The sequence below is a fragment of the Neovison vison genome, chromosome 11, assembly GCF_020171115.1.
Source record: "Neovison vison isolate M4711 chromosome 11, ASM_NN_V1, whole genome shotgun sequence".
Taxonomy (NCBI): domain Eukaryota; kingdom Metazoa; phylum Chordata; class Mammalia; order Carnivora; family Mustelidae; genus Neogale; species Neogale vison.
In genome coordinates, this window is record NC_058101.1 from 3,040,648 (window position 1) to 3,054,342 (window position 13,695).

The 13,695-nt window shown below is 53.1% G+C and overlaps 1 protein-coding gene and 1 long non-coding RNA gene across 2 annotated transcripts; one reads left to right on the plus strand and one right to left on the minus strand.

The window, feature by feature from the left end:
• Positions 1-2,321: 2,321 nt before the first annotated feature.
• On the minus strand, positions 2,322-8,904 carry PRDM8 (PR/SET domain 8). The gene is made up of 4 exons (XM_044224811.1): positions 8,822-8,904; positions 6,330-6,550; positions 5,101-5,332; positions 2,322-4,686 (listed from the first exon to the last, which is right to left on the minus strand). The coding sequence occupies exons 2-4, from the start codon at positions 6,546-6,548 to the stop codon at positions 3,077-3,079; spliced, it is 2,061 nt and encodes a 686-aa protein (XP_044080746.1). The 5' UTR covers positions 6,549-6,550; positions 8,822-8,904; the 3' UTR covers positions 2,322-3,076.
• A 1,347-nt stretch (positions 8,905-10,251) lies between these two features.
• LOC122889281 lies at positions 10,252-13,283 on the plus strand. Its single transcript, XR_006380866.1, has 2 exons — positions 10,252-10,403; positions 12,672-13,283. It is a non-coding gene; the product is annotated as an uncharacterized LOC122889281 (long non-coding RNA).
• The last annotated feature ends 412 nt before the right edge of the window (positions 13,284-13,695 follow it).

A 13,695-nucleotide genomic window follows, 5' to 3' on the forward strand; every position in this document is an offset into this window, starting at 1 on the left:
GGCAGCGCCCGGTGGTTTTACCTTTCCCCGGTCTTGAGGACCCGCTTCGGGGCTGTGAGCTCAGGCCACCTGCCCTAGACCCACCTGACCCACGCAGCCGCCGCCTGCACAGCCTGTGACCCCGTTGCCCCCGCGGCTGTGCGGGCGTCTACGCCGCGGCGTCGGCCAGCGACCGCAGCCGTGTGGACCGGGGCGGTGACGAGAAAGTCTCATCTGAGAAAGTTCCGACGCGCAGAGAGTTAAGATACACCCGAAAGCTCGAAAACGCAGCATTGAGATAAACCACTTGTCAGTTTGCGTTGGCTGAAGGCAAAACGAGCTGTGGGCGCCCTTCCCTCCTCCTTCCTGCCAAGATGCCCTGTGCGCAGACCGGTCGGCACCCGGGCCCAGCCCTAAGCGTCCGCCCGCGGCGCGCACACCTGGCCCTCCCGGCCTGCTCTGCCGAGGCGCCGCGCTCTTCCCGATTGTGCGGTCGCGTTAACGGCCTGACCGAAGCAGACACGAGCGACATCTCCACGCAGCCTGCGAACCGCGAGATTCCAGACTTTACAAAAAGGCGCATCTGCGTACCTTTTGTCTAGACCTAAGTTCATCTCTGGATCCCAACAGGGAACAAAGCCCCCTCCCTAGTCAAGAGGAGATTCTGGACAACTGGGACAGAACGTGGGCATTGAAGTCTGGGGCATTTTTGTCGGTTTTGGAGAGTTTGGTCCCCAAGCGACCTGTGCTGTTGGTTGGTTGGCTGGTTTTGAAGATATTTTTGCTCCAGAAATCCACTAGTGTCTCAGGTCTGGACAATTCAGTTAGCCTCTCAAGCTTCCTGATTTAAAGGTCTCTTGGGGCCCATATTTCATTTGCCCCCAAATATCTTTCTTACTTCTTGCCATCAAATTCCCTTCATGACCAATCTTGGTCTTTTCTCTACAAATCTCCTTTGAGATATCACTGGGGCCTGATTAGCCCATTACAAAAAACAATCCCCAGGGCGGGAAGTAGTTTACAGATAGCAGAACCTGTGTCACTTCCTGTGTAGATGAGAAAACCAGAATGCAGCGAAATCAAAGGACAGCAGTGATGATGCAGCCATATTAGTCTTAAAGAGCGGTTAAAACTGAAATTTTGGACTGTTCTCATTCTACTTTGCTGAGGATTAGGGTTTTAGATCATCCACTTGTTGCCTAGGAAAACTGAGAGCAGGCCTCAGAGACATGTAGCACAGAAAAGTCCTTAGATGGTAAGGAAGTCAACCAGCTTTTTGACGCAATGGTGGTCACACTCTGGATACGTCTCTTTTCCCTACCCTTGGTCTTCACTTGCTCCCTGCCTGAAATATAACTTGTTCTGTAGTCACCTCAAGACAATGAAGGCTTTCAAACCCTTTTGGAGGGGAAGCCATTGAATGTCTCCAGCGAGACAGTGTGGACGTTTCCCATTACAGACTTTCTCACAGGTGTCCTCCTTCTGACATAGTGGAGGACAAAATGGGAAAGAATACCTCCAGTGATAGACAAACCAGGGTAGTGTCTGTTCGTAGAGCATTTCTAGAATGACTCTAGATGCAGGCTTCCCTAAGACCTAAAGGACCATCATTTTTATGGTTTTGCACCTAGTGGTGCCAAACAGTTTAACTGGGAATTGTCAGCAGATGAAGAGTACAGAGAGACTTTTCATAAGAGAAAGAATAGGAAGAGGAGGGAAAATTATCTGGTTCCTCTGTATCATCATGCTCTAGGACCAGGCTTTTTCCAGAGGCTGTGCAGCTGCTTGAGCTTTAGAAAGAAGGCTGGGCCCAGCAATGCATAGACTATCGTGGTCATTTCACCTTGGTTTCTAAAGAAACTCCTCACTGGGTCTCTTAATGGGTCATGACAGAATGCTGAAAGGTTCTAGAGCACAGGATACTCCCACTTGTAGGCATCACTTGTAGAATGAAAATGGGCTTTTCATCCAGTCTCGCTGATCAAGGCCTAAAGTGGTCTCTGGCCAATTGTGAAGATGCTAGTTATCCTGCTGCTGAAAAGAATGCTGACCCCCCGACAGGTTAGCTTGCTGGCAGACATCTTTGTCTAAATGATTTGCCCTTTGAGGAAGAAGCCCAACACCTTCCAGCTAAAGATTTTACAAACAGTATCGAACTTTGACTTCTCCCTTTTAGGTTCCATATTGGCTCACAGTAAATTCAGGCAAGTGGGACTGGGTTTATTATCACTCTCTTCTCTCTCTCTCTTCTTTTCAGAGACTCAGGGAAAATAGATGGTAGCTACTCAAAGTGTAGCCCTTAGCTGCAAAAAAAAAAGGGTACTTAAAAACTTTCCACATAATTGCTTTGAAGAAAATAGTCATTTATTGTCAAAGCATCCAACATACCTGGATAATCTATAAAGTTTAATAAATCTTTCCAGGGATAAAAGAAACACATAACTATTCAGACTCCATTTCACTGGCACAAAATTACACTTTGTATTAAAAGCAAATACATATTTACATAATGATGACATTCTTCATTGAAGTCCATAATCATTTCATGATCCATGCACTTCCCCCTGGAAACTGAAATTGAATGGTGACCCCTTTTTCTTCGTTTTATTTATTTTTGTAAGAACACAAACTGTCATCAAGAAATGCAGAAAGCATCTCACCCTCCTCCTTTACTTTATATCCAAAATAAATTTTGCCCTTACATATAATTATTACATCTAAACCGTAAGTGCTTAATAATTTAAGTAGAAACGTATGACAAATGCATCAATATGTTGCAATATATGACATTTTTAAAAATGTACCTTTGTTTTTGGAAAGTGAAAATGCGTGCATTCAAAAGAAAACCCCTCGAACCACCCACCCAATCAAAGATCCACCATCCTGTCTTGTGCGTGTGCGTGTGCGTGCGCGTGGAACGTAGGTCGCAGGTAAACATGGAATGGAAAGGTTGGGGCGGCCCGTGTACGCTTGAGCGTGCGCGCTGGGTCTCTGGGGGCAGCGTTCCAGGTCACAAGGAGGTGGTGGGTGTCCTCGCGTGTTTTTCCCGCAGGTGGCTCGGCTGCGAGCGCGCGCGGAGAGCCGGGGTCCTCTCGGGTCAGTTGTGCGAGGTCATGTGCCTGGAGAGGTGGTGGCGCTCCCTGAAGGACTCGTTGCAGATGGGGCACTTGAGCTTCTCCTCGCGCCGCCGCTTCACCAGGGGCTCCATGGCGTACTCCTTCTTGTGGTGCGAGCGCATGTGGTACACCAGGTCGGAGGTCATGCGGAAGGACGCGTTGCACTTGGCGCACCAGTTCTGCGCGGGCAGACACAGCGACGTGAAGGACGGCGGCAGCAGCGTGAGCGCCGACGGCAGCTGCAGCTGCAGGGGCCCCGCGGCCGCGGCCGCCGCGGCCGCCGCGGCCGCCGAGCTCTTGGGCCAGAAGGCGGTGGCGTAGAGGAAGGGGTTCTGCTTGGGCAGGCCGCCCCCGCCGCCGCCGCCGCCGCCGCCGCCCGCCAGCGCCCCGCAGCCGCCGTTCAGGTCCGCGGCGCCCTGGAGCTTCACGGCCAGCGGGTCGGCGGCGGCGGGGTAGAGCCTGGCGGGGCCCACGCCGTCGCCGGGGTGGCACGGCTCGAGCGCGCCCAGCTTCTGGCCCAGCACGAGCGGCGACAGCTGCGCGAAGGAGCGCGCGGGCTGCGAGAAGGCGCTCTTGCGCTCGTCCGGCCCGGGCCCCTGGCCGCCGCCGCCCCCCGCCGCCCCCGCGCCCGCGCCCGCGCCGCCGCCCGCGCCGCCCAGCTGCGGCACCGACGTGAAGGCGCTGCCCCGCGCCGGGCTGCCGCCCTCCAGCCGGCTGGGCAGGGGGCCCCCGGGCCGCGGGGCCAGCAGCTTGTCGGCGCCCGCCGGAGAGGCGGCCACGGGCGTGGAGGAGCCGCCGCCGCCCCCGCCGCCGCCGCCGCCGCCCCCCGCGTCCTGGTCGTCGGCGGCCGCGCCGCCCCCGTCGGCCGCGTCCTCCTGCAGACCCGCCGCGCGCGCCGCCTTCTTCACCTCCACGAAGGCGCTGCGCTTCGCCTCGCCGGTCTCGGGGCTGGGCGGCGCGAACAGGCGCCCGCTGTCCTCCAGGCCGAAGTAGCTGCCCGCGGCGCGGTACTGCTGCGGCGTGCACACCAGGTCCTCCTTGGAGGCGGGCGGCGGCCGCTCGGCGAAGCGCCCCCGCGCCCCCGCCAGCCCCGCGCCGCCGCCGCCGCCCTCCGCCGCCTCGTCCGGGAATTTCCGCTTGCCCTTGCCGCCGCCCGGGGCGCTGCCGTCGGGGCTCAGCTCCGCCTCCTGCTGGCCGCCGCCGAGGCCCCGGCCCGGGGAGCAGGTGTGGCCGCCGCCCGAGTTCTCGAGCTCCCGGGCCAGGTTGTGGAAGTCCGTGGAGGGCTTGGCGCCGCCGCCGGCCGCGGGCTGGCCGCTGCCCTCGGGGGAGGGGGCTGGGTAGTGGTGCACCGGGCCGGCTTTGCCGAACTTGGGGCCCGCGCCCAGGGGCGCCTCCTGCGGCGCCTGCGGCTGGTCCTTGCCGCCGCCCCCGCCCCCGCGATCCTTGGCGCCCGCGCCGCCGCCGTGCTCGTCCTGCGGGCTGGCGTCCGCGCTGTGCAGTCTCTTGGGGCAGCGGAAGCGCAGATGCGCCACGTAGGGGAACTCGAACTGGAAACGCTGGCTGCACTCCAGGCATGTGTACGGGGAGGACCCTGCTCAGCGAGAGAACAGCGCACACGCGCGCACACCCACACACACGCACACACACGCGCACACACGCGCGCACACGCACACCACGGGGTTACTAAGCATCGTCTCCGCACCGGCTCGCCGTCACCCCCTTCACAGATCACCTCCATCTCTCGGGACCTGAGCGCCCCGAGAAGAGTGCCCTGTCCGAGCTGCTCTAACTTTCCCTCCAAACCCGGGGCAATGCAGTAACCAAGCCAAGGGTCCCAGGCTTATTCTCGTCTGTCTGTCCCAGCTTCGTGCCGCGCTAGGCCTCCGGGTTTCTCCCGCAGACGCCCTAAGGGAGGACGGGCGCCAGGGCGCCGAGCGAGCCCCCGCCTCTCCCTGCGTCTCCCCCACTCGTGAAGGGCCCCGCCGCAGGTCGCGAGCCAACCTACCATTCATTTTGCTGTGGGGTCTAGAGGGGCAGAGCAAGAGTAACTCAGTCAGTTCTTTCCCATACCAAACTAGTAACTCCTCGTCTTTGGCAATCCTGCGGAGAGAACGGTAGAACAGCTGTCCGTTTTTTATGTAGGCCTCGAGGTTCTGCTCTTCTTTATCTCGGGCTGATTGGACAAGTCGCAGCCACATGAGACCTTCTGAAGAACCATTTGCCGCTGAGGTGTCTACCTACAGACCAGAAAACAGAAAGAACACGAGAAGGTAGGGGGCGGGGGAAGGGAGACCCTCCTCCTGCGAGAATGAAGCCAGAGGAGCCTGGACCATTTCCTTTTTGTTATCCTTTTCCAAAGAATTGTCTGAGATCAAGCTTCACCATGACCCCAGTTGGCACCCATCTTTGGGTCTGCAAGCAGCAGGCCAGATAACTGTCCTTTGAAACGCTGTACCGATCATATAAAGCAGTGTTTTTCATATATTGGTTGAATATCAAATGAGGACATTTCTCTTTACAATTCAAATTAATATTAACCTCTTGAGAGTTCAGTTCTAAATTATCCCACATTACAAAAGTGTGAGGAGTTTTGTTTGCTTTGGTAGTTAAAAAGCAAGCTTAGATCTTAGACATTATTCCGTGGCATTCATCAATCTTCCTAATTTTGCCTTAAACAATTAATAGTTCTTCTTTGTAAAGAAAGAATAGAAAGTGGGAAGACATATCTTGAAAGCCAAACATATGAGCTCAATGATGTTTTATTGTCAAGCCATTAACATTTTCATTAAATACAAATTCTGGAACCAGGCTAGCTTCCTAGAAAGAGTAACATTTAGAGGAAAAGAAGGCCTCCTGGGTTGGAACACAAATGCACCCAGTACTTACAATAAAAGTACTTACAGAAAGTACTTAGTTTGGAAATAGCTTCCACCCTAGTTGAAATCTTCCAGAGTTAAGGAAGTGGAGCTCACCGCCAGGAAAGCCTAGAACTGAGGCAGTGATTTAGATATACCTGGCGTTCCAAATCCTATTTTACCATTTATTCCAGAAATCAGCTGACAATGATTTGAGTTTAATATTCTTTCTCTCTTTTTTGGTGTGTAAAATAGGATGTCTCACATTACTTTACTCTCTACATTCATAATCTATCTCAGCTTGTCATCAGAATGATCCTTGGTCCATTTTCAACATGGGTTTACCTTCATACCCTATGCAGCACTGGCCAAGACTTACCCGGAAGATATAGGGGACTGTTCTCTTGTCCGTGGATTTGAGAGCTATGAAAGCTATGCTGTCATACAGGGAAGTGTGGCTCAGGATGCAGGGACCAAATATAGCATTCTCGGGGATGTCGCAGGTGGTGTAAACACTGGTAAAAATATCTGTCAGACATTGCTGGACAGCCTTGGCATCGCCATCCCAGATGCCTCGCTGGATGCCTGAATCCTCCATCACTGGTGACAGATACACAGGACAAGGAAACAACTTACATTACTCCTTATTTACTCCTTTTGCCTCTATGAATCCAGGCAGAACATTTCAACTATAGTTATATTTTTCTTGAGTTTACCTGGGTTTTCGCATAGCCTTGATTTCAAAAATAAAGCCAGTGGCAGATTAAATCTGGCATATTTTGAAAATGCCAACTGAGGAGTACTCCCCCTCCCCCATCCCTGCCACTTTCTTTAAAGGATTGGAATCCTGGGATCTCAGGGGGGACCGCTTTTGAGAAGGAAAACAAGTCTGGAAAAGACAGATCAGCTTTTTCATTATCTTGGGGGAGGATGGGCCAGGATTTGGGGAATAAGGGTGGGGAGAACAATAGGATTTTTGTTTTGTTTTGTTTTGTTTTTACTAGCCTACAGACTGTCCCCGACTGAAAGAAACTTCCAACCCTTGGGAGAAAGCTCCTCTCCCCCCTTCTAATGTATTGAACTGGGTGCCCAGGAATTGATTTTTTTTCTTTCTTCCAAAGAGGGGAGCGGCCTTAGCGAGCAGGCAGAGACAGCGGAGCATGGCGAATGGATTTCCAGGAGAGTGTCAGGGCCACTGAGTCTGTGTCAGCTAACCTTCCTCCGCAGCCTATAAGAGGGGACGTCTGTCTGTTCATTACCATAATCCAACACTGTCCCTCCGAGGCTTTAATTAAAAGCAGCAAGCAGAGGTAATTATTTTTTTCTCGACATGCTTATTTATGGATGAGAGTGAATCCCAGGTACCTTGTTATACAAGGGGGTGGATTGAGTTGCATGTGCCTCATGGAGTGAGCAGGTACCCGGCAGGCCTGAAATGTCCCCTGATTGAAATACTGCATGTGTAGTGACTGGTGAATTCTCACTCCCCCAGATAGGACCCGGTTTGGGCAAGAGGGGCAGCCCCACTTGGGTAGATCTCTGTGGTCTCCTCTGCCTGTGCAATCCACAGCAATTTACAAAGTTTAATACCCTGATGGAGGGCTCTATTAAGCTGTCATAAAGAGACATTTTCCTTCCTATGCCACTGGACACCCTTACAAAACTTGTCACTTAAAACAAAACAAAGCAGGTGTTTAAAATTTAAACTGGCTTTGAACTAACTACATTGTTAACCCTGACTGATTAAAAGATTCCCCCAAGTTGGTTTTTTCCTAATAACGTCACGATAGGCAGTAATTTATGTATACTTTGTATAATTTAAGTCGCAAGAAAGAGTAGACCTAATTCTTTTCCCAAGAAGCTGTTCATTATGGAATAATATTAGTAATGTCCATTTTTATCATAATGTCTATTAACCAATTAATCTTGTAAATGTGATTATAAGGTAGAGTTTTTTTTTTTTTTTCTTTTCAGTTAACAGAGCATGAAACTTTGGTCAGCCTCTTTTTCCATTCACTCTGCTACATCCCCAAAATGTCAAGTACTGGGCTGTTTCTGCCAGACAGAAATAAAAGAAAATATCCATAAAATAGAAACTTACTTTATCATATTAGGGCATCTTTCTCTGGGTATTTTTACCCCACACAAGGTAACCTTTCTGATCTCTAATTGCACATTTAAATACGTTAAAAAAAATACAGCCCTTCAGAATCTCTCATCTCCTTTTCAGCGGAATCCTATTCTCTCCTTTTCAGTTTCCTCAATTCAGCGTTTTATGCCTCAATTTCTCTCTCCCCTTTAAAGTCTCTTTCAGACAGGCGGTTCATTGTGCGGGAGGTCGCCCGTCACTTCGGCGACAGCAGGGACGCAGTCATTAACATGCAGTTCTACCGAACAATACGGCGAAAGCCCCTCGCCCCGCCGCGCTCCGAGGGGTTCGCGTCGCCGCCGCGGCCGCCACGAGCCTCGAGCGGCCACGATCCGCGCCGGGCGACAGCCTGGGCTCCCCGCCGGCGTGCGGTCGCCGCCGCCCCCCGGCCCCTCGGAGCTCCGCGGCTGCTGCGGCCCCGGCTGCCTGGATCCTCCCCAGAGCGCGCGGGGCTGGCCGAGAGCGCGTCGCTGCCGCCGGCCGCTCGCCCTCCCCGCGGGCAGGCATTGTCTGGCGGCCGCGCGCGCCCCGCCGCCGGCTTCTCCCGCGAAGGGATCCCCGCCCGCTCCTGCCTTTGTATCATCGTGTCGCCCGGAGCGGTCCCCTCCGCAAGGCCGTCTGCCTCTCTCCCGGCGGGCGACGAGACGGACGAGGTTTTCCGCTCTCCCTCCCCAACCCGCCTGCCTCCCCGCCCCCTCCCGCATCGAAGCCCCGAGACTCACCGGGAAGAAGGTCGGGAACGAACCGCCCCGAGCAGGCCACCTGGAACCCGGGGACGCAGTCGAGTGTCTCTTCTGCCCGCGGAATCAGTGCCTTTCCATGCCGGGAGGTGCTGGTGTTGCGCCCCGCAGGCTGCGCCTAAAGAGAGGAGAGGGCGAGAGCGGGAGAGGGAGAGACGGGGAGAGAGGGAGACGGAGAGACGGAGAGACGGAGAGACGGAGAGACGGGGTGCGAGAGACGAGCGGAGAGCGAGGGAGAGCGAGACGCGAGCGCGCGCGGAGAGTTGTACAGATGGACCCGATGCAGTGACTGACTGGCACGCAGACACACACTTTTTGTTTGCTGCACATAATCTGCCCAATGACGCGTGACAGCCCACGTCCCCTCCCTTTAACTCTTTGCTGGGCTGGGCGCTCCCTCCGGCGCCGCCTGCCTCGCCGCGGTCTCTCCGGCCTGCCGGTGCCCCGCAGGTCCTGAGCACCTTCCCCAAGTGGCTAAGCGTCTCGGAGCGCGGCCGGGCGCGCCTCCTGCTGAAGCTGCGGCCCTCTGGGTCTGTGAGGAGGGAGCGATCAGTGCCGGGGTCGGCAAGGGGAGCCCCGAAAGGACGGGAGCGGCCCTTCCTCCGTTTCTCCGGGCACTTGAGGCGCCTCCGGCAGAGACCTGGCCACCCAGCGCGCGCCCCGGGCCCGCGAGCTCATCCCGAGTCTGAGTTCCGCGATGGGGGGGGGGTTGTGCGGACGAGCCCCCAGGGACTCCCCTGCTTTGCGCAGCGAGTTGCCGGAGGGTGATGCCCCGGCGCCGGCTCCCTCTCGGAGCGCTCCCCCTACCCAGCCCTTCCGAGCGAGACGCAGGCAGGATGCGCTCCGGCGAGAACTCGATTCGGTCTTCCCGGGACCCACGGAAGGGGTGAGGAGGACGGAGCGAGGACGCCGCCAGCCCACCGCAGGGGGCTTGCTGGGGTCGTCCGGTCGGAGAACGCGAGTGCCTGGGCCTGGGAAGGGGGAGGCGGCCCTGGCGGGAAGCTCCCCGGTTCCTAGACCCAAGATGTCCCTGCCCCTCCGCTCTTCCCCGGCGCGTTCTTCGCCTCCCCGCGGGGGTCCCATGTTGGGGCGGCCCATATCTGAGACCGCGGAGGGGGAGTGAAAGTAGAAATTATTACCAGGATGGGCTCCGGAGAGCGATGTACATCCAGACGGTGGCGGAGGAGCGCAGGGGGCCGTCGCGGCCGCCTCGTTCGCGCGCTGAGCCACTTAGAGGCGCCGACTTGCCCCTCCGGGGGCGCCGCGGAGCTAATGACCCGAACTCGGACCGCCTGGAAGTTGACTCCTTCAGCGGGGGCCGCGGCCCAGGGTCGCGGGGGGAATCTCTGGGTTCTTCTCCGCCTCCAACTCTCAGCTCCTGCGGGAAGAAAGACCTTGGAGCGCACGGGCGGCTGCGCTCTCGCCCCGCCCGCCGCGCCGCCGCTCGGAGGAGGTCGGTCTGTCCGCTCCCGCAGGGCTCGGACCGCGCGGCCGGCGCGACTGGACCGAGCAGAACCCCCGCGAAGGCGGAGACGGTCTCGTTTCCATCCGGTGTTGAACGGAGGTAAGTGGTTTGGGGGTTGGCAAAGAGCAGCTTAAAGGAACGGGTGCGTGGAGTGTGGGCTTGACCCGCTCGCAACCGGGAGCCTTCCCTCCGGGACCCAGTGGGGCCGCGAGGAGCGCCCTTGCTCCGCACCCCGCAGTCCAGGGCGGCCAGGGAGGGGCTCTGCTGAGCAGAAATGAAAACGGGGGAGTAATTTCCACTACGTGAGTTCTCTTCTTGGCCTCCCTCCCTCCCTCCTCTCTCTCTCCCTTCTTCCCTCGCTCCATCCTCACCCGGTCTTGGTTAGCTCCCTTCCCCACCTAAGTTCCAACTTTTCTGATCAGACGGAGCTGCTGCCTCGGTTTAAACCGGGACTCGGCAAAAGAAGGGCAGCAAAACCCCTGTATATTAGTGAGGAAGGGTGGAATTTCCTCTTCCTTTCCAGGTTAGCACTAACTTTTTCCAAGCTTCTTACACTGCAGTTTTCTTTCATCTTTATCTATCATTTCTCTTATGCATGTGTGAACACTGTCAAGCAGTTTGGCAAAGGGCAACTCGACCAGAGCTCAATGCTGAGAACTCTCCCGTGTCTGTGTATAAGAGTCTTCCAGTGTTTAAGCCACGAATGGTCTTCAGACTGGGTGTTTCACTCATACCTCCCTACTTTCTCTCACACACGAGAAAGCATCCCCCCATCACTTGTTTAAAGAAAAGGGGGATAATTAGAAATGTCCCCCAAAGAAGTGCCCAAACATCTGAAAAATAACAAGCAGGGATGAAGAATAGTGGTCACTCAAGTGAACTAAGAGAAGAAAAGGGAAAAAGAAAGGGCAGGAGAAGCACAGGTGTCAACAACAGCAAGTTAAGATGAAGAATTAGCCATAAGAGAGTTGTGGTCCTTCAGAAACTGCAGCCTAATAAAGCTAGTGTGTGTGTGTGTGTGTGTGTGTGTGTGTGTGTGCCATGCCCATGACCCTAATTCCATTAAACTGTTGAACACAGCAATCCTTAGTCTTCCTCTGTGTTAGAGAATAGAAAGTTTGCCTTTCCCAGAATAAGTCATCTGTCCATTGAAGCCACTTAAAACAATCCTCCTACATATTGTAAATATAAAAGCACCCACTTCAGGGTGTGGGCATTTAGATAACCTTCAACGCTCAGTGGAACACATTTTCTCTTTCCCTTGGCCTTTCTTTTCTTCACTATACGGGGCATTTAGACTATATCTCCTTTGAGGTTCTGAGACCTAGATTCCAGTTTATATAAAATAAAAATTGCTTCTGATACTTAAGCTGGGGGTGGGGGAGTTTGACCTTCCAAAACACAAGACAGAAAATAGCTCAGATTCAAACATCAACGAGGGGAAACATGTATGGAGAATCTGACCATCAGCTATTTACTCTGTTTCTCTTTTCTGCCCTCTAATTAAGAGTTCCCCTACTGATTTCAGGCAAAAATTCCCAAATAAAAGAATTTCTAACATGCTATGAATCCTACCGACTCTTCGTCTTATGGATTCAATGACTGCTAGAACAAAAAACAAGTATGGGTGAGACAAAGCCTGACGTTCCTACTTTGAGGGTTTTCTAGTATTTTAAGTGAAGCACATTTTGCTTGGTAATATAAATGGTCTTAATTATTAATAGGTTGTAAAGAAAAATCAATAAATTACTTTTATTTCCCTAGAAATTTATGGGCTAAATTGGTGTATAAACTACTTTGAAATCACTCTGCGTTATTACTTACTGGAATTCACTGATACTAAATGGAAGGGTTGCAGCATTTATTCAGTTTCAAGCAGTACTATAAAAACGCATCTCAGTCAATAGTTTCATCTTATTCACACGGAACAATGGGTTTATAGTTGGAGCACTCTCCCCTGGGATTTTATTTCCAATTAAATGATTAGAGAGAGAACAGTGAAGAGTGAATATCTGTTCACCTTGCTCCCCTTAGCAGGGCTTCCTGCAGTTATGGTAAAAAAGACACATGTAGACAACTGCAGTATTGTTTTGGAAGAGAAGGCTGGAGAGAGGTTGATGAATGATTCCTGAGGTGGTGCCTTTTAAGCACTAAGTGAGAGGGTGGAGAAAGGGTAAGAAAAGAAATCTGATTCTTAGTGAGTATTAGAATGGAAATGCCCTTTTTCCTCCCAGGGTACAGAAGTGGGGCCCCAAATGCTTCAGCTTCTGTGATAGGAGGCTGGTGTAGCCTCTAAGAATAACTCAGAAGAATTATTACCCTTTAAGAACGAAAACACATTGTTTTTCTTTCTCTCTTCCTTTCCAGGTCCTGGTTCACCCTCCTCTAATCCTACCTCCAGAGCAGTAAACCAGCAAAGCCTCAGTAGTCCAATTTTTTTAAAAAGTAACAATTCATGGTGAAAGGGAGAATGCACTGAGGACAAGAGGATGGCCAGTGAGACAGTGTGTGGAGACTTTTCTCTAAGCTTATTAATGTCGCTTAGGGAGGTCTCTGGACAGGGCTGTGAGGGTTTGGGGAGGTAAGAATGGACCTTCACAGAGGGGTATTGCATTGCCCAACCTCACCTTGGAGAATAAGAAACTTTCTAAGGGATGACCGAGAGACAAGAAGAGGCAGACTGCTGAGCTGGATAAAAGTGGACAGGGATAGGGGGGCACTTTGTTTTTTATAAGTGTACATGGAATTTCAGTTTAGGTTTATTCCTTGCCTAAGTATTACAGTTGGTTCAGCAGGTGACAAACGAGTGAATGTGTCCCAGGCTGGTCCTGGGATGCCGGACTCTCAAAGGATGGATAATTCTGTAGCCTGGGAGACAGGACTCTGGTCTCCTCAGTTCAGGGATCAATACTCCTGACTCACATTGTTCTGACTTCAGCTTTTCCTGTTTCTCAATAAATGGTACTGTTGTTTTTAACAGCTGCTGCTATTCTACAACTGTTGTCATTATGCTTAGAACCTCCCTTTCTCAAGTTTATAAACTTGTCTCTGAGGGATCTCAAGTTCCACTCACCCTTCTCTTGGGAGTTCAGCTGTGAGCTGGATAGTCTTTGAGGACTTTGTGCAATTTATTTCCTCTCCTGGATCTGAATTGTTGTTAACTGGCCTAATGGCTTTTGAGTATGACTTCTAGCAGGGCTGGCAAATCAAGGTGACATTGAAGACAACCACCACAAATCTGAAACCAGTGCCTCATGCGCCCTGTGTGAGTGCGACTTGTGAACCAGATGCCCTACCCAGCACCTTGACCCTTAGATTGTCCCAGTTTTGATACCACACCCCATACAGTACCTAGAGAACTAGCAGGGAATATCCGGTTTTGTCAAAACTA